Genomic DNA, 18,907 nt, shown 5'->3' on the forward strand with positions numbered 1-18,907 from the left:
AACAATAACGTGTAGATTTTAATGTAAATTGAAACAACTTAAAGAGCAATTTTCACACAGTAACCTAACTTTTTATTATCCTGTAATCTTAGTTTTACAAATCTAATCTTTACTCTTAATATCTTTGATTTATCGTCATTTCACGTCTAGAAGACGACTTAACTGTACAAATACATCTTAAAATATAATATACAACCGATATATAACATATAAATAAGTTATTATTTTTCTGGACAGTCAGTCAAGTTAGTTATTGTCAGCAATATTCATAGATTTCTTCCATGGCACATCCCTCAATACAGCACTCTTCCACAATATCAGTCTGGGCGCTTCTTGCTTGTCTTCCTGCATGTCTTAGGGACCGTTGGTACTGAAGAAAGCTCAAAGCTTCGTTTTCGTCCATTATTGCTGATCCTAACGACATCGGAAATTACGAGAGTTAGCCAAACGGAAATACTGTCGCGGAATAAATATCTACTTAGCTGTTATAAATAAATTGTAAGTGATGTCCCAACTTGTAGAAGGACTGCGTCTGCTGACACTGAAAATGCTGAAGAATGGCTGATTGGCAACCATCAAATATTGTTGATTTTAAAAACTGCTCCTATGTTCTTGTTACAAAAACAGCAACAGAAGCTACAAAATCGATTATAAAGTATGACCGGAAGCTCTGTGATCCACAAATGTGTTTAAACTCTCGGTTTATTGATGTTTTTGGGCTGAGAAGGAGTGGCAGCCATTTTGGGGCTTCACGGTCGTTGCACTACTACAATGTAGTATTTTATTCTACTTGTGTTTTATCACAAATGCTGCAATCTGACTGGCTGCCCCCCTCGCCATCTATTTTGTGACACATAGTGAGTAGAACGAGTACCCGAACAATTTGTGGTTGTAAACAAAAAATATGTGTATGTATACATACGTATATAAAAATAAAATAAAAACAGAAGTTTCACTTCGCCCGTATCAGTCATAACGCGATAGAAATCTTGAACTAATTATGTATTGTTTATTTAAAAAAATTGACATTCACTTACTGCGTGTCCTTCTCCATGAACAGCTCGCGATTACAGCGTCGTTGATTTGATCTCCGCAAAATTTGGCAATTACTGGGCGATTCCCGACCTCACTGACTTTATACAACTGTTCAGCTGTTAAAATAAAAGATAAGAAGTCGAACATTAACAATGATCGTTTCGTAAAGAGGCCGTCTGCGCAACCGTGTTTGCCTATCGCGATAATACTAAACACGCTCAAGCAAACGACACCACAAGGATTGAGCTTTTCCCGTCTGCTGTTAAGCGCCTTGGTGAATGTTTAAGTATTTATATTGGTGTTGAATAGAGTCGAGTGGGTGGCTTCTGGCAACAGATATTTTTTGTTTTCTTTGATCTTTGTAAGGTGAAATATGCAGGAAAGATCCTATAAAAAGTCACAGAATAGCTGTCGTGAATATTAAATAGAACGTCGTAAGTTTTGCAAAATATGCTTCGTAGCTTCACATAAATACCAACATTCTACAACTGAGATATTTTCTTCTGAATTTATATTCTGAGAGATTATTTTGTACTAAAGGGTATCCCTTAAAACAGGTTTTCAGTTCTACTGTAGTTTCCAACAACGGATCAAGAACGTCAATACATCTGTAGCTCGAAATATGTTTCAGTTTGCAGTCTGGTAAAAAGAACTGAATTTGCTCAGTTTTAAGAAGATCTATTCAGAAAATGAAAAATAAATAAAATATTTTGTTTTTAGGTCCTCCAAGAGGAAAAGGAAAATTATTGATTGGTACTTTAGTGCACTTTTCGTTTGGTAGTGCTATTTGATTTGTGTCAGGTTCAGTTGATTGACTAATAAACCGATCAATCGATCAATTCCAATTGGTTTTGTGATAGCTCAATTTTAGCCTTTCTAGAGAGGATGTGAAAGAGCGGTTGATTGCGTCCCGGCTAAGGGAACGTAAAGAGACGATTTTAAGCGAAAGAATGTGAAAAACTTTACAGGATGCTAACGCTGACGAGATTTGATTCTCGTAATTTCTTTCACAGGTCGTGAAAAAAAGAAAACTGCGTTTAGGTATTCCATGCTTCTTTCGAAGTTTGGTGATGTACTTGTACATAATTATTATCACTACTTTCTTACCTTTTACAACTTCCAGGCAGAAAATGATAGCCACAAGGGCGAAAGCTCTCCAGAAACATGAATTCTTCATCTGACGATGTAGGAAAAAGGAGGAAAATCAATTTTAGTGAAAGGTAAATCACCAAACTGATGTGCCAAGCACACAATAGGTACAATTCAACAAACTTTGTTAAGAAGCTATCTCTCCGAGCTCGGATTGCGAACGCAGCCTTTTACTAGATATATGTCGTCAAAAGTTGGACGTTTCTAACGCTTGAGGATTGTTATAAATAAACTGTTAAGCGGATATACGTTGGTTTAAAGACAGCGCATTGGTTCTCTACACCTCAGCTGTCACATATAGTGTACTTTAAAACCACCTTGGGCTAATATTAACTTAATTTGAATAGCACTGAATCATTCCTTTTTCAAAGGTTTTGAAAAGAGCTGAAGTACGCATTGTTAGAAATCCGCCCCCAACATGAGTGCATAGCAGCAAATTGGTTTTTTTTTCCGAACAAGAGTCAAAGCGAACGCTTTCTACGGACTGGAATTGGAGAAAAAAAAAAACAACCGAAGTTAGATGTTGCTTTAAGTATCGCTCTATAAAAAAAATTTACCTGGCATCCGTGCTTTTTTAACCTAGTAAATTAATTTGTTTTTCTGACATATTTACAATTCATTTGCACAAATAGCCACGCTTTTATTTTACAAACATTTCCGGAACGTATCGTGTCAGTTTTCATTTTTATCCACTCTACATGTGATGCATAATTTTGTCACGTAGACTTGTGCGCTTAACTCACGAATTCAAGTTTGTGTCTCTCCCTCCCATCTTACGCAATAATATCATTCTCGACAATAACTTCAATAACTTGAGACGAAAGTAAAAACGCTTCTCGTTCTTCTTTGAAGACCTTCGATCTCATGCACGGGTTTCATAGATGTTGAAGCTGTTACGTAGATAAAATTCACGGCTACCTTTCGTAGCAAACAAATTGCTTACGACATAATCATCCAATATCATGAAATTAAACCTTTGTACAGTTTCAGAAGTCAAACGTTAAATTAGATTTTACAAATATCGATCGGTGACAAAACGAAAGTGCCTTGTTTCCAGCGGGCGGCCTCGTAATACTTACGTCAGTTGTTTTAAAGAGAACTGACATTAGTAATCGATCAGGAAAAAACTGAAGTGAACCAGGAAGTTTCACTGTCAGGTTATAAATCAAATTGCGGTTTATTCGCTCACAGTTTCGTTCGTTGCTCTGAAAACGTTTGAAATAATCGACGGTCAGTTATAATGACTCAGCTTTTATCAGTGCAGAATTCGATAAGTGGCTCACTGACTTTTGGTTTCTTTCCTTACGACCGCAAAACCCTGAAAATGGCTTGCGGTATCATTATCTTTGAATTTAGCTTATAGGACGAAAATGGGCTGAACTTGAACAAAGTCCAAATTGATTTTTCATGTTCTCACCCCCTGTGAGATTTATATTTATCAAAGTTCTGGTTTCTTCAATTGTGCTAGATGAAGTAACTATGTAATCTTCGTCATGCCTGAAGTTTCTCGTCAAAGAAATTATGGTCCGAAAGTGGGAAATCGTAGGCCCGAAGGCACTTGTGATCCCATTGTCACAACGCTCTCAAGAGAAGACGTTCGAAGTGGCCTTCGCCTATACCGTACCTATCGTTTCGAGAAAGCGAGCGACAATCAGATTTCAGACTAGAAAGTGTGTGACTTAAGTACTTCCACCGACGATTTTAAACATCTTATGATTTTGAAAGGACTACCTTGTCAATTTTTTGATGGAATCTCGTGGTTTGGTAGAATCTCAAGTCGTGAAACTCGTCCTTGAATGGTGTTTGATTACCCTACATCTTGTCAATGCTATTAACATAGTTGATGTTATTAGAGGTAACAGTCCCGCTGAGCTGCTGGGAAAATTTTAGAATCCAGGAAGCCAGCCATTTAAAAAACGTTTTGCCAGCGCTTGTGCTGATTGGAACAACCACTGACCATGCTTATTTCTCTTTCTGTAGAAATCTCTATCTCCCACGTCGAACTACAATTAATCATGTACCGCGTGCAATTGCTACTACGGGTGAAATACCTCTTACGGGATTTTGTAGTTAATATTACATTGTTGTAGAATATGTTATTGTAAGGCTGCTTTAAACCGCATGTTCCAGATTTATTTGGATAAACTCCATTAAGGGATAACGGAGTACATCAAAGCTTCACCGCTGTGAAGACTAATAACGCTGCAATTAACTTCAGTTTGAAATAACATTCGTTGACTACCGCTTGCTTTTAGCTGTAATCTGGTTGGTTAAATTGCTCACTTTTCTAAGAAGATTTAAGGTTAATCCAGCCGCCAAAGAAATATTGAAGGTTTTGTCTGGCATCAGGGTGAATTAAAAATTCCTCAATTGAAAAATTATCCGACTTAAGTGAACTTTGATGTGTGTTGGGTTAAACGTGGGGTGAAATATTGAGATGCTAGTAGTGACAAACTCTCTCGCTTTATTTGTAGAACGGATTTTAGCAAAAAGGCGTTGAAAATGTAGAAAAGAAGAGAACGAAAGACAACAGTAACATCAGATTCCGTGTGCAGAAAGAACCACATAAAACTTTTGTTGAGAGAAACCTTTTCTAATCAAAGTTGGCTTTATCCGTTGATTGTAAGAATCCTTTTCGCTATGCTGTATTTGAACGAGGACATCTGCGGAAATCCGGTGGAAGTCGTATGAAAGCGGTTGTGAATACAAAGAAAATTGGTCGGTTTACGCTAATTGAAAAACTCTCTTATTTATAAAAAAAAATTAATTATCTTTTGTTCGTTATGGAAAAAAAATAGCGAATGGGTTTTAATTACAGTTCACGACTCATTCTCTTGTAAATTTGCATTTAGTTGATTAGAGAAGACTCTATAACCTCATTAACAGAAACATTATATCAGACAACATCATTTTTCTTGTATTTTCAAAATTTTGAAATATACTGCTTCCTGCATTTCGAGCTTGTTCTTGCGATATTGTAAAACACTCTATAAACGCAGATTTGGTGCGAGTGCTTTCTACCATAGATTCTTAGCCGAGCACAAGGCACGTTTTTGCTTTGTTTTTGGTCCGCGTGACTGTGTTTTTCCTTCACCTGTCACGTGGACTTAGTCCAGGACTCAAGATTTTAACGTGTTTTGGTAATAAGTGCAATCTGGTCGATTTTGATCTTATTTCGGCCAACCACGAAATAGAGAAAAAATGGATTGTTTGGAAACAGTCGTTTGGACTTTCTCAGAAACGTTCGTCAAAATCTAAATATTGCGTTGAATTGTGTGGTCTTCCTTTGTAACCCACTAAATTACTGAAATAAGAGTTCTTTCCTCACCCCCGACAAGAAATGACCTAATAGTGAAATTTTTACCTCACCCTTCCAATACTCTGAAAAAGCTTGCAATAAAACTTTCGACATTTTTAAGTATGTTCATATCGGAATTCGCATTATCGTATGGCTTATGTTTTCATACCACTGGTCTTGCTGCGAAAATGGCTACTAGACATGCCTGTTTAGGAATTCGATAGAACAGTCTTGAATCACGAGCACAAATATCACGTACCTTGAATAAAAACTCTTCTGAACGTGCTGCGAACCCTCCCTACTAAAGCTCTTTGAGTGGTTTGTAGAAGCCTTTTAGTGGCTGTAGTGTTGACGCTGCTAATGTGTGATTAAAACTAGCCAGCCGCAAAAGGGTTTGTCTCTTTTATATCCTGATAGGAAGGGCGTCGGGGCCAAAAAGTAAAATAGACTGGGAAATACCGTTACTTCCTGTTACGTTTTTTTATCGGCGAACTCAAGGTCACATCTGCACCGCACCGCCACACCGTCGGTATTTTTTATTATTAAATTTCAAGTAAACTTATAAATAGATGAGGACATCATAGAAGGCTGGAGATGTTATTTTCCTTCAGTTCGTGCGGTCCAAAACAAGACCTACCTCAAACTACATTCTTGCGAAATAACAATCCAGGACATTCCAGAATAGACGGTGTGAAGTATGTCACGTCAGTGACAAATGTAAACTTGGAGTATGACTTCACGACACGAATACTCTCCCAAAAAGCAAACGAATTAAAAAAATCAGCATCGACAGCTTGAATTTTACAAATCCTCTACTCATTAATATTATCTTATCAATGCACTTCTGGACAAGACGAAATCGATTAATGGTCTTTAAATATTGTTGTTCGGTTTGTGGCATTCCTGGCATTACGATACCACAACGTCACGCCAAGTCACTGTGTCACTGTCACGTAGTGTAGCTAATGAGTAAAACCAGCCATTAACCGGATTTAACTGGCTGTGTTTACAAATGGGATTAGCTCTGAGCGCTGAGTAAATATGCTTGGAAGAATTTGATTTGGTGGATTCTCTTCATCATTCTATGTAGGGGCGGCGTTCATCATATATATTTTTTATCTTGGTTTGCGGAATATTGCTGTGACGACATTCCGTCAAACTTGTGAGTTGAGGAATAGTTTTCGAGTAAATTTTTCGCCTAGATATTGAGGCGAATATTTCTTGATTTTTTATCAAAGGTATTTCAGACGGATCTAACATAATAGGCTAAAGTTTCCTGTTAACGAGAAACAACTGTTTAGAGCAATCAACTGCATTCGGAACGCGTGCTTTATTGCTCTTTCAGTTCAAATTGTTTTGGCACAAAAGATGGCTTTTCAAGCGAAACTAATCAACATTTTAACTGATATGAATCAACGGATCATTTAAAAAATTTAGTCACTTTTGTATCACTTCAATTCCATCGGCTGGCTGTGGAACACGCGCTCCTGCGTCAAACCCCCGCAATATTTTGCGGGAAAACTGATGAAATTTGTTAGTATGTGAGAGTATTTACTGGGTGTCTCTTGTTTCGTATGATCTGGTAGTGTAAAGCAGATCAGATGGCTTGTTCTCGGAAGTGTAATAAAGCAGGATTCTCTGTTTTTGCTATTGATCACAAGACTGTGATGACAGTGTCAAATATTATCCGGCAGCTGTTTTCCTCTTTCTTTGGTTGTTTCCCTGGCTTTTTCCATTTTATAACTAAAATTTAATTTTCAGACTAAAAATTTCAAAGAAGGAAGGGAAGACATACTCCAGCCTTTGCTATTTCAAGAAAATTGTGGTTGTTGAGGGAGATATTGCGACGTTATGGTTTGATTTGTTCGAGGGCCAATTGCCGTCAATACGTTTAGTAAATTTAGGGCCGCATCATGGAATGATGTTTCTGACCAATTCTGTTTGTGGCCAGCCACAGTAAATATTGTAAACAATCCTTAATGTCCGTTAATCCTTAAAAATATGAGAGGAAGTCGATGTGATGTTGTTTCCCGTCATGATTTTGTCCTCTTTTGGATGTTAAATCATCGTAGGGTCAGGGGGTTAGTTCGTCTGCTATGCTTTTTAAGCATGGGCTTGGTTTACACGCCTCCTCTGAGTCAGAAACGGTTTATAGATGCCACAGTGAAATAAAAAAATACATTTGATCGACATATGAGGGAAGCATTACTTATATCACTGATAATGTTACTTACATATGGCAAATATCTCTTTTCAAATATGAGTAACATTGGTTAACATTGACTAATAAGGTATGCGTTACAACGTCCTCGTCTTCAACTTGTTTCTTTTGGAACAGTTGCTCCTAAACTTAAATGTCCACTCTAAGTCCCCGAGCTTCTATTGTTTTTCCCCTTTTGGTTTCCTTTTTTCTGAGTGAACACTGGGAAAGGTAGTTTCCCTTTAGTTCGCTAAAGGTAACTAGATTTCTGATTACTCCTGTAGGGCAACGTGCCAAGTGAAAAATTCTCGGTGCCCTTCTACTCTCGTAAAGAAGATTGAAGACAGTTTGTGGCTTTTCAGTATTTAGTATGAAAGAAATGCCGAGAATGTTTCAGAACCTAAGTCGAAACAACCTGACCGCTCTTGTTTGTACAGTTTCTAGGGAAGTCTAACCACCGACTGTAGAAAGCGGCCAAAGTCTGTTATAAAGCTATCAACAAGTGATATTTTACTTGTTTTTCTTTCTGATGATGGTGCGCCTCATGCTCTTTCCTGTGAATTACGAAGTCGCGATGCTCAGAGTAAATATGTTTCCTACGTAATCATACAATATCGCTCACCTTGGCGTGTTTACTCCGTATGAAAATAGAGGACTAATCTAAGGCTATTTGCGTAGAGCTCAGATCTTTATTTCCTGTTTGTTTTCTAAGAAATGACCGCTTTTTCTAGAGGCCGTCGGATTATTCAGCCCTAGAAACCTCAAATAAAACATGAAAATGCTACGACGTAAAAGGGTTTTTGGTTTATCACAAGATTTAAAAATAGTGCAAGCGATTAATATTGTTGATCCATGACCTAGCTAAAGACTTTAAAGTTTAGAATTGTCGAGCATTTTATTGATTTTCGAGCTAATTCTTATGTCTCGCTAAAAGGCACATCGTTCATTGCAACTATTTATTCTGCTGTTCTTAATAAACCGATTTTCGATTCTCGGCTAGAAAGAGGTTAAGTAGATGACAGTTTCCTTTGGCTTGGCTTGCAAGAAAAGCTTCTTTAACGTTATGAATATTAGTGATGACCAAGTCTACTTTCAGTAATCACCCTGGGAAAATCTTCCTACGTGATCATAGCCATGTTGGGGCTTACATTTCATTTTGAATCGCACCGAAAAAAGAATTGAAAGGCGGAAAAGAGCAACATAAAAAAACGCTTCAAATTACTAATGAAAGGAGAGACAAGGGTGCTGTGCAACCTCGATACAATGATAAGCTATGATTCTTCGTGAAAGCAAAGTTTCTTTATTTTTAAGAATTCTTTTCCATATATTTTAGTGTAACTGGCCTTATAACCATCTCGTTCGCCGAACGAAGTTCTACGCAGTAAGCGAATGGAAAAATTTCATAGAACAATGAATTTTGATAGCTAGTAAGTTCATACTTTTGATTTTTTATAGTCATAGAGTGCTTTAAAAGGAGCGTACTGTGGTGTGGAAAGATATTTTTACATTTTAAGACAATTTAGACATTTTTGTTTATCAAAAGACTAACTCTCAATTAGATTTTGATAGTTAGGTTAATCTAAGGACCGATTTCCTACTACATTTGTTAGCAACGAATACAAATTGAGCATCACGGAATGATATTAAGAGACAGTAGCTGACCCAATATGAACGTCAATTCTGGCAGAATATTTTGTGATAAAACTAAAAATGGAGTTATGTGTTTTGATAGTTCACCATTAGGAGTGTCGTATAGGCAAATCTGAGAGATAATGCAACAGAATAAACACGGTAAAAAGTGGATGAAGATAAGAGGATTTAGAAGTAATTGAGGATTACCACTCTGAATACACAATAGGGTATAGAAAAGGAAATGCCTTTGTTAGTTGAAATTGATGAGCCCCGAGCATTCTTCATGAATCACACATTTATTAGACTTAGATAAGGTTAGAAGTAGCTTCAGCCGTTTAACTACAAGATACTTTGTTTTTTTTCTTTCGCAAATGTCGACGTTACTAGAAAGTGGAACCCTTATCCACTGTAACAAGTGGATTGAAATTTCTCTGCGCGTGAAACACGAAATATCTTCCCATGGGGGCATGTTTCCCCGCTTAACCCGGGTGCACTTTGACCCGGTGCTTCACTCCGGGAGACTCAACCAGCTAGTTTGGTTGGCGCATGATATGCTGCCGTGCGCTTGGCTTGTTTTTTAAATACGCTAATTAATAAAAGAGATATTTTATTTTGTCTAGACACTGCTTTGTGGAGGAGTGCGCTTTCCTTCCGCCATATATTTCAAACTCCTGTAACGAATATTTTCAATCGAAAATGATGCGCTTTCTTTTCACATCGAATGCATTCAGAAAATAGTCATAACGAGGCACTGACGTCTACATTTTTCATTGCAAACCTGGTAAAGAAGGAGGACATTTGCCAATGCACATAAACCGTGGACTGGTCACTATTCAAATGTTTTGCCCCAAACCTTTAGGAACCGGGGAACGCGGAAGCTATACCTTTCCCATTAACATCGTGCAGTGGCAATATAATTAGATTTTACTTCCCTTCTAATCTAGAAAATACAATTAGAAAATTTATAATTTGGAGGCAAACAACTTATCCATTAGGGAAATGTCATGCACGATCAACCTCTACCGAACCTTTTTCAAAACAGCAGAAGCTGAATGATTTCTAGAGTTTACTTAAAGGTATGCGTGGCTGATTGCCGTCAGAACATCATCATGGCAAAACTGTTTCGTGTGGTTTGATTATCTAATTTAGCAAATAAGATTTGTTCGTCATGAAGCAAAAGCGAAAATAGAGTAAATTCAATTTATCAGATAAATGAAAGACTCTCAGAGTTCCATTACGTAACGAGTGAAAGAGATATTATTCCTTTGTTTGAGCGCGAGACGTAGAAATATTTGAGTTCCCTCGGGATAAACCCACCCTCAGACCTTCGAATTCCTCTGTCTAATGCTGTGATTTAGAGGACTCGTTAAAGACCTAGGCAATGCACTATGTTCGTGTCTGAACCTGCAAGTAGTTAGCCAACCAGATTTACCTACAGTCACATGCAAATAAATACTCCTGAAATGCACCAGAATTCAGCAGCCAGAGATAACTGAACTGGATTGCGCGTAGGCAAAACCAATTTACACTTTTAACCCCAGATTGATTTATATTTTCAGTTTTTTCGTTTTCCCGAATCATTGTGCCCTCACATGGAAAACAATTGACCAAAATAATTATTCGTATGGATGTAAAAAGCATGCAATCACAGACGTATTTCCTGTTGTCGCCGCTCTCCGCCCGAAAAATTAAAGGTCCCACGTCATTGAAATCGTTTTGCTGCGCGAGTTTGCCGACGTTTTCTTGGGCAGAAAGAGGCGCCAATCGGACGTATGTAAAATGTCTCGTAAATTTAAATGTATTTTTTTTTTACTTGTAAGACTGTTGAAGAAAGTTCGTGGGGAAAACCACGTGAACTGTTCGCTAATTTGAGAAGCAGTCCGTAGTAGAAAAATAGGCGCCCTCAGATTCTCACTTCAGAAATGCGACAATCCGTCTAATCTAGATAAATTGTGGTCAAAAAGTCGGATTTTTTTTTCAAAGTGACCGGATTAATTCATTACTTTTATTTATTTTCTCTAATTTTCCAGACCAAATGAAGAAGGAACCCGGCGAGGATAAACTAAAATAATTGTCGTTGAGGTGTAAAATACTATTATTTTGTTTTTGTCGTGTCTCTGCAAATTTCATCCCCACGCTGTTAGAATGTTTGGCAGATTAGTGAGTATACCAAAAAAAGAACTTTTAAGCCGACTCTGATAATATGATTATTGTAATTACAATTGTCGTCAGTGAAGATTTGAATGATGATTGCTCTTGGACACCCAGTGGTCCTAATTAATTTGAACGAATTAAGAGTGGGCATTAAGCAAAGACGTCGGTTCGATTTGAGTCGCTTGGCACATTCAAATTCGGGAGTAGTCCGCGTATAAAAAGCATTCTTTAACGAGGCAGTGGAACTTGTTCTAACACTTGGCACGTAAGGCTGCCTACTTTAGTTTGTTGGAAATCAAACATTGGGAAATTCACTGTAGTGCAAGTTGTCGTCGAGTACCAGCGAAGAGAGGCATCTACAACGAATTATTTGAATGTGATTTTCAGAATATTGTAAAATTTTGCTTGAGTGAAATAACTGAAAAATTGCCGCAAATTGGCGTAGGTGGTTTTAGCCATCGTAAGAATCCATTCTATAAATAGTTAGTGGCAATATGAATGTCTCCCTATTCAGCATTTGTGTAAATACTCTGTAATTCATCACTTGACAAACTATTTATAACATAACTAAACGTATTATACGAGGTCTCCAAGTTTTTCTATCGAACATGTCAGAGACTATCTGTTTGATTTTTTCCAAAAACTTTACAGTCTTGAGCATTGGCCAAATTAGTTTATACAGACAGCGAAAATAAGAAATTGGCTTTCCTTACCATATAAAATAAAGAGACTACTACCTTTGTCGAGTACCGTTAATAATTCTGACATTGGAGAAAATATATGCGATCACTGATGTTTGTAATACAAACATAAGTAAAATTCCAGGATGGAGCACCGCCATTAAGTCTGAGTACATCGTTTGAGTCCTGCCAATCAATTGGAATAGAGAAGTTCCAAAGTGCAATCCAGGATTGCGTTTTGTTTTGTTTTGCTTTGTGATCAGAGAAGAAAACTTGCGCCTCACTCCCTCACTCCGACCAGTCAGATGCTGGACTAAAATCAAACGTCATTTAGTCACCTGTGTTTTCTTACGCTCCACGTTGTCTGAACGTTTTTACATTGAGTTTCATTGGCTCATAGAAATATTTTTCCTTGCTCTGATCATTGACTGTTGTGATCACTTTTGATTTCGTTTTAAGACATTTTTAAAATCGAAACTCGCTCGAAATGATCACCGTCACAACCTCTCATGTTCGAATGCTCTATAGACCTTGATTCGCCATTGATAACTCCCACCCCTTTGAAAAATTAAAGCGAAGAGTAGTCATAAGGACAAACTAAAGTTCATGGAGCGACTAGTGATGGCTGTAAATTTGCGTAAATTAAACCCATATTAGGGAAAAGGGGTGTTCTGAATTGTCCATTTACAGATTTGTGTATCAGTGCGATTGTAACATGCACCCCCAACCAAATCCATATATATTTTTTTGTTTCAAATTTAAATGTGCTTTTTCTCAGCTGAAACAGTAGCCCCTCCTGATGAAATTTTATCAAAGACTGCGAAATAACTAATTTCGGTGCTTGTTTAAACTTTAGGCTGCTCATAAGAGAAGGGCTTATTAATTATTGTTTAGGAAGAAACGAAAACGTTTTTCTTCAGGTTTCCATACGGAATGGGTCTTAGTCTTCCTAGGGAACAAATGTAGTTGTTGCATTTTACTCAAATTAAGTGGTTTGTCACCAGAGCTGGCGAAGGAGATGTCATGTAGATAGATGAACAATACAATTCGAAAGTATAAGAGCATTTTAAATCATTTAATGGATTCATGCTTATCACGCTGAATTGAGTCGTAAATGGCCTTGATATCGGGCAGAGTTGCCGATTATATATCTATAGATAGTTTTTCTATTAATGAAAAATGAAATGGACATTTTTGCTGATTACATCTCTGATTAATACTTTTTTTCTCTTCAGGATTGTACTTAAGTCTAAATGATTAAACCAAACAGGACAAAACAAAAGTTAAATTTGGACTTAGAGCACATTTTTAGTTTTAATCATTTTGAAGTAAATTTAATTTCCTTTGTGTACTCGGGGCAGCGGTAACATGAGCCAAATATCTTTATGTCCTCTTCATCCTTTCTTTCTTTATTGACTTATCGTATAGTTTTATTCAAAGCTGAACACGTACAATTCCTAGCTGGAGGTAAAATCAATTCTAACGAACTCTTCCTGAGGTAAATTAATCAAATTAACAACAGAATGTTCGGAAATTCGTGTTCCCGTTTCTAGCAAGACCGATTGAATAAGACCACACGTGAGAGCGTAATCTCCTGTAAAAGACAAGAGGATCAAAAGGTGTCGAAAGAAGCGCCATATGAAACAAGTTCAGCTGTTGGTTGAAAATCACCTGTAAATAAGTTGATTTGTTCCATCCCTCAGGCAAACTAAGATGTCACTGGAGAAAGAAATAAAGTTTCCTGCTCCACGTTCTTTTTTGCTTTCATTTCATATTCACAAACGACAAGGGTGAAATTGTCATATGCTTTTTCATCACTTTAGGCGGATTTCCATCCACTCAACTGCCTTGTTGGCTCTTTCCCAAATCTCCCGGATCGTGGCACTACGGAAGCATGCCGGTAGCACGCCTCCTCTGCTTCCGATCCTATTTTTGTGTGCGACAAAACTGGCACTTACATTTTCTTTCACGAATATGGATTATCCCCAGAAAATATCCTTGAATGCTAATATAAAGCAATTGATATAGAAATTGAAAAGAATAGGCTTAAGTGAAGATGCGAGTCACCAATATCTGGAGTTGCAGTCCTTCAATACGTTTGATTTGTGTCTTCCGTGAACAGGAAAATGGATTCGTTGCGATAATCCCATAATTTTTTCTTTTTCGTTGTTGCTATTTAGCTATCATCACACAAATTAGGCGCCAGCTAATTCGGTTTGTCCCATAAACCCCTCGGGGTTAATATCTCGTGATCCACTATTGAGTATAGTGCAATATAGGTAATTCAATATCAAATCTGTATCCCAGATAATCTGACTAAAAGCGCTTTTCAATGTCAGGTTTGATTCAAAAGAATTAGCCCGTTCTACCAGCTTCTCCTTGAATCCGCATGATTTTGTTCATTAAGTACTATCTGTTTTGTTGACACACATGTGTTGTTAATTGCTTCTATTCATTTGTACTCTACTAAATAGATGGACTTATATTCAAATTCATTTATTATATACTCAAGATATTTAGTGGCTTTTTGAGGTCCGGAGTAATAGCTTTTAGAGAAGATGTTAGGTTGTATCGGGAATATTTACCAGCAAAAACTCAAGAGGGTTATTAGAAATACCTTTGGTTTTTTCAAGATCATGTCAAGTTTCTACGCTTCACGAGTTTGATCTCGAAATAGCTGGTTGGATTTGTTTTTATTCTTTAAGAAATGCAATATTTAATCAGATCAACCACTTGCATCGTAATGGATAACGAGTTCTACTCTGGCTTTCCTGGCGCCGAACAGTTAAAAAAATATCCTTATGCCTTACCACTGTGAGAACGTAAATCTAAAGCTAATTAATGAACTCCCCGCGCAAACTGACCCCATACACATTCTTCCAATTTCCTTTTTAGTGTTATGAAAATAAGTCATGCATGACAAAGGTTTACGATACCTTCTTCTCTATTCCCAACCTGAAGTATAGAAGTAAGCGCTCTTGTGGTGACTGTAGTGAGCCTGTCAGAGGACACTCTTGATAAAAGGAGCAGTAATGTGAAATTGCCCTAAACGGAAGTAATTTGAAGAGTCATGGAAGCTGTCAATCAATTTGACGCTGAGTGTCCCTTGAGGTGCGGGTTTGCGCACCTACGGGTCCTATCAATTTGTGAACTTTGTGTCAGATTTGTATTGTTGTCTCTAATTAACAAGAAGCGAAGCGCGTAGTTGTAAAAGAAGACGCTTGCGATCTATCAAGTTGTGCTCGCCTTTTCCAGGTATATTTCCCAGAGGAAATTCGTTGTTTATTGTTCATGTAGTTCCTTTAAAGTCACTACTAATAAATGCAAAGAACGATTATTATTTTAATGAAACTGGGAAAATTATGGCCAAAAAGACTTGGAGAGCATAAAAAGTGATACAGGTGCGTGATAGAGGGGCTTATCACTTTCATATGACATCTATATAAATTACAGAATGATGACCACCGTTTTAGTGATCTAAATATTCGTTCTTCGTCGACAGTTACATTTCTCATGTTAAATACAGTTTCCGTTGTTAAATCACCTTTTGTAGAATGCGTCAGCTCAAGAAGATCCTCGTTAAATTCTTACTGACGGCTCTCTCTTGCTAATCCAGAAAGTTGAAATCAGCTAGCACACGATTTTTAATCATAGTAACACTGAACAAACATCGGTCAACGAATGCTGCTAAACCGCAAACTAACTAAAACGAACTTTTCCTAAAAGTGTGGCACCTGTCGAAGACTTAGGCGTTTTGCATTTTCATCGGTTGTTCTGTACTTATCGAGGCCACGGGTCGTCTTTCAGTCTATAGAATCAGAAGAATGCCAAAACATTTCATATTTACACCTTTCATATTCAGCACACAAGTAGCTGATTACAAGAGTTTTTTTCAAATTGGATGGTGCTTCGATGAACATTAAATTATTTTCCTCTTTTTGAAAGTATGTTTGGTTATTTCTGAGGCGAACAACTCAATTCAAGCTCACTCTGTAAATTGAATAAAATCGGTCCAACAATTACGATTATGAACTGCTTTACAAGCTCTGCCACTTATCACGAGAACTAGTTTAATTTTATTATTTTTTGGCCAAAGTACAAGCTCACTTAAACTTACAATGATCGTAAATAGTGAACTGTTAGAGTTTTTGATAACTATAACAGGCCACTCTGAATGTCTAAGACTTTTAAAGGATTTTCAATTTTAAGGACTTTCAATTTTTACGGTATCAGTTTGACTCAAAGCAGCTGTGTTTGAAGTCAACAAGAACTCATCAATCCCTGTCGTGAGTGAACCACAAGCTTGCTGAGTCTCCACAGGGTTATGAAGTTGCTAAACTCAAAAACCCACCAGGAACACTAGATTAGCAAGAGTATGCGAACGGGATTTGACATACCTTCTCAATAAATTACCCCTGGCTTTGCAAATTACTTTGTGGGAGAATATTTGACAGGCTGATATATATGGAGTGTAATAATGGAGTGATCAACAGACACTCCCCCAAGCCTTAGAAAGATCTCAGGCTAAATGACTCATGTACATATGGATTACTAACATCAGCAAATCCGCGAAAGAACAGAGCAGGGAAGGGTAATATCCTTTTCCACGTTCAGATTTTAAATGCAGCTTCACAAGATCGTCGAAATGCAAACGAAGTCCGGCATTTTTGTTTTTTGAGTGAGCTTAGGCCACATGTATACTTAAGACAAGTGCGTCACCACAAGCGTACCGTGTAAACTTGTGTTCCCATATTAAAAGTGCGATGTATGCAAAACAGGGAAACCATGGTCAAAGGTTGACGAAAACCACGAAATTACTTTTGAGACCAAAATTTGTGACTAGAGGTAGATTTCAATATTTATCTTATTTTGCAAGCGAAATTAACTATTTGCCTCGTCCAATAAAGTGAAATTCTATGTTACGAAATTGACTCCTACGATTCCCTGTCATAACATTAATTTGTTGGCTTTTTCTGGAAACGTCTTAACTGATTTATTGATAAGCCAGGAAAATTGGATTCACAGTCTGAAAAGTTTTCTTTTCTTCACAAACAAGGAAATCAAATTTCCTCATCAGAGAAGGATCGAGTTTCTTGAATTTGCCCCCAAATCAATAAATGAAATCAATTTATGAACGAAGATAGAAATGCATAAGAGAAATTTACAATAATTCTATAGCAAAGTGAACAACTGTGTAGCAGAATAAATGAAATACTATTGCAAATATGAGGTTTTTACAATTTTCAGAGGAGCCGACTCAGAAGAAGTGTAAAAAACCGCATACGTCTCTTTACATCAGCAATAGTAACCCTGTGAGTTGGCTTACAAGAGCTATGTGAGAAATAGATTTCTCTTAAGCTCAAGAGAAATAATTGGGTGTCTGAGTGGAACGATTTCACGAGGTATACATTATATTTGGCAAAATATACCAGGGTTACTCAAGAGAAAATTTACTGCAACAGGTTAAAATTGTTAATCTAAATCTACTTACACTGGTTGAGAATTGATGTCCTCTTTGGCTCGTCTCTTTGTCACGAAAGCTTGACCTTAACTCTCTAGTTTGAGTGCACGTGGATAATAATGTTTCATCTGTGGCTTTTCTTCCTTAAATCCTAATTATGCTCTGACAGCTGAAATGGCGTAAATTGTTTAAGCGTCGGAAGGCTGTTCGATGGTTTCACGATAGCACACGCACACAGGATGAACTGAAAGTACACCGCCCCCGAATGAGGGCTGCACTTAGAATCACTTACTTTCACAGCGATTAATAACCATCTGTTTCATACTTCATAAGTGATTTATATTGTTACTGAAACCTGGAATGTCGAAATTTTTGCATCGTTCCATCGTTTTATGCTTTTGTTATGGTTCCTTTTTCCTTTAATTTTTTTCATTTACGAAATAAAGAAACACATAAATTACTTCATAGCACTGTGTTCTTTTCAAAATGACAAATTTGAAAAATCAGCAGCCCCCTTTGAGAGCTGTAAATTCCGCCCCCTTCACGAACACCTACGGTCGAGCACTCTCAATAATTTATGAGAGGATTTTTTTTTCGGCGAGTGGAATAAGTTTCATATTTGTTCCAGCTATTCATGAAAAAGAGAAGACACAAAGAGAAAACATGTGAGCCCCGGGCGAGATACTGCTCTTTCTTTGTTCCGGTGTTCAGATTATTTCAGCTGTTTCCGCATTCAAAATCGTCGTAAATCAGAATGAAACTTGAAAATGATACTAAGAGTGTAGAAAATAGTCAAAGGGGAGATGATAACCCCAAAACAAAAGGATGACATCGGATGGAGAAAAGTAAGGTGGACTCCAAAAAATTACCAATTTTGGGATTATTTGAAAGTTTGAATTTCCAGTTCCACGAACCGTGACATGGTTTCCTCAAACCATTAAGAAGACCGGCAAACATGACAAGAAACAAGTCTTTCGAGAAGTACTTAATCCTGGTGTACTATGCGTTTTTTTTCCTCTTTTCTCTTCTTTAGACTTTGTCTACTGTAAAATTCAACGTCAGTTTTGAATATATTTGAGTTCCAGAACTGAGTCCTTCCCCTTAAAATGTAGTCAAGTGCAAAAAATGTCTTAAGTTCCATCTGGACGCGAATGACTAATCGTTTGCTTATCAAAATCTCGCACTAAGCCTTGTTTTAAAACAAAGCCTTTCGGCATCTTGGAAAACGGCTGACTATCTCCATGTCTTAGACGTGGAAAGAAACCTGACAGCCTATCTGGGCTCACCCTCCCTTCCCA

The 18,907-nt window shown here is 37.3% G+C and overlaps 1 protein-coding gene across 1 annotated transcript; it reads right to left on the bottom strand.

Annotated features, from left to right (window-relative positions):
• On the bottom strand, nucleotides 1-17,655 carry LOC131781203 (molluscan insulin-related peptide 1-like). Its single transcript, XM_059097850.2, has 5 exons — nucleotides 17,640-17,655; nucleotides 15,085-15,193; nucleotides 2,143-2,212; nucleotides 1,038-1,151; nucleotides 1-414 (listed from the first exon to the last, which is right to left on the bottom strand). Exons 3-5 carry the CDS (start codon nucleotides 2,210-2,212, stop codon nucleotides 257-259), a joined length of 342 nt encoding a protein of 113 aa, XP_058953833.1. The 5' UTR covers nucleotides 15,085-15,193; nucleotides 17,640-17,655; the 3' UTR covers nucleotides 1-256.
• Between the last annotated feature and the right edge of the window lie 1,252 nt (nucleotides 17,656-18,907).

This window comes from Pocillopora verrucosa, chromosome 1 (assembly GCF_036669915.1).
Source record: "Pocillopora verrucosa isolate sample1 chromosome 1, ASM3666991v2, whole genome shotgun sequence".
Taxonomy (NCBI): Eukaryota; Metazoa; Cnidaria; class Anthozoa; order Scleractinia; family Pocilloporidae; genus Pocillopora; species Pocillopora verrucosa.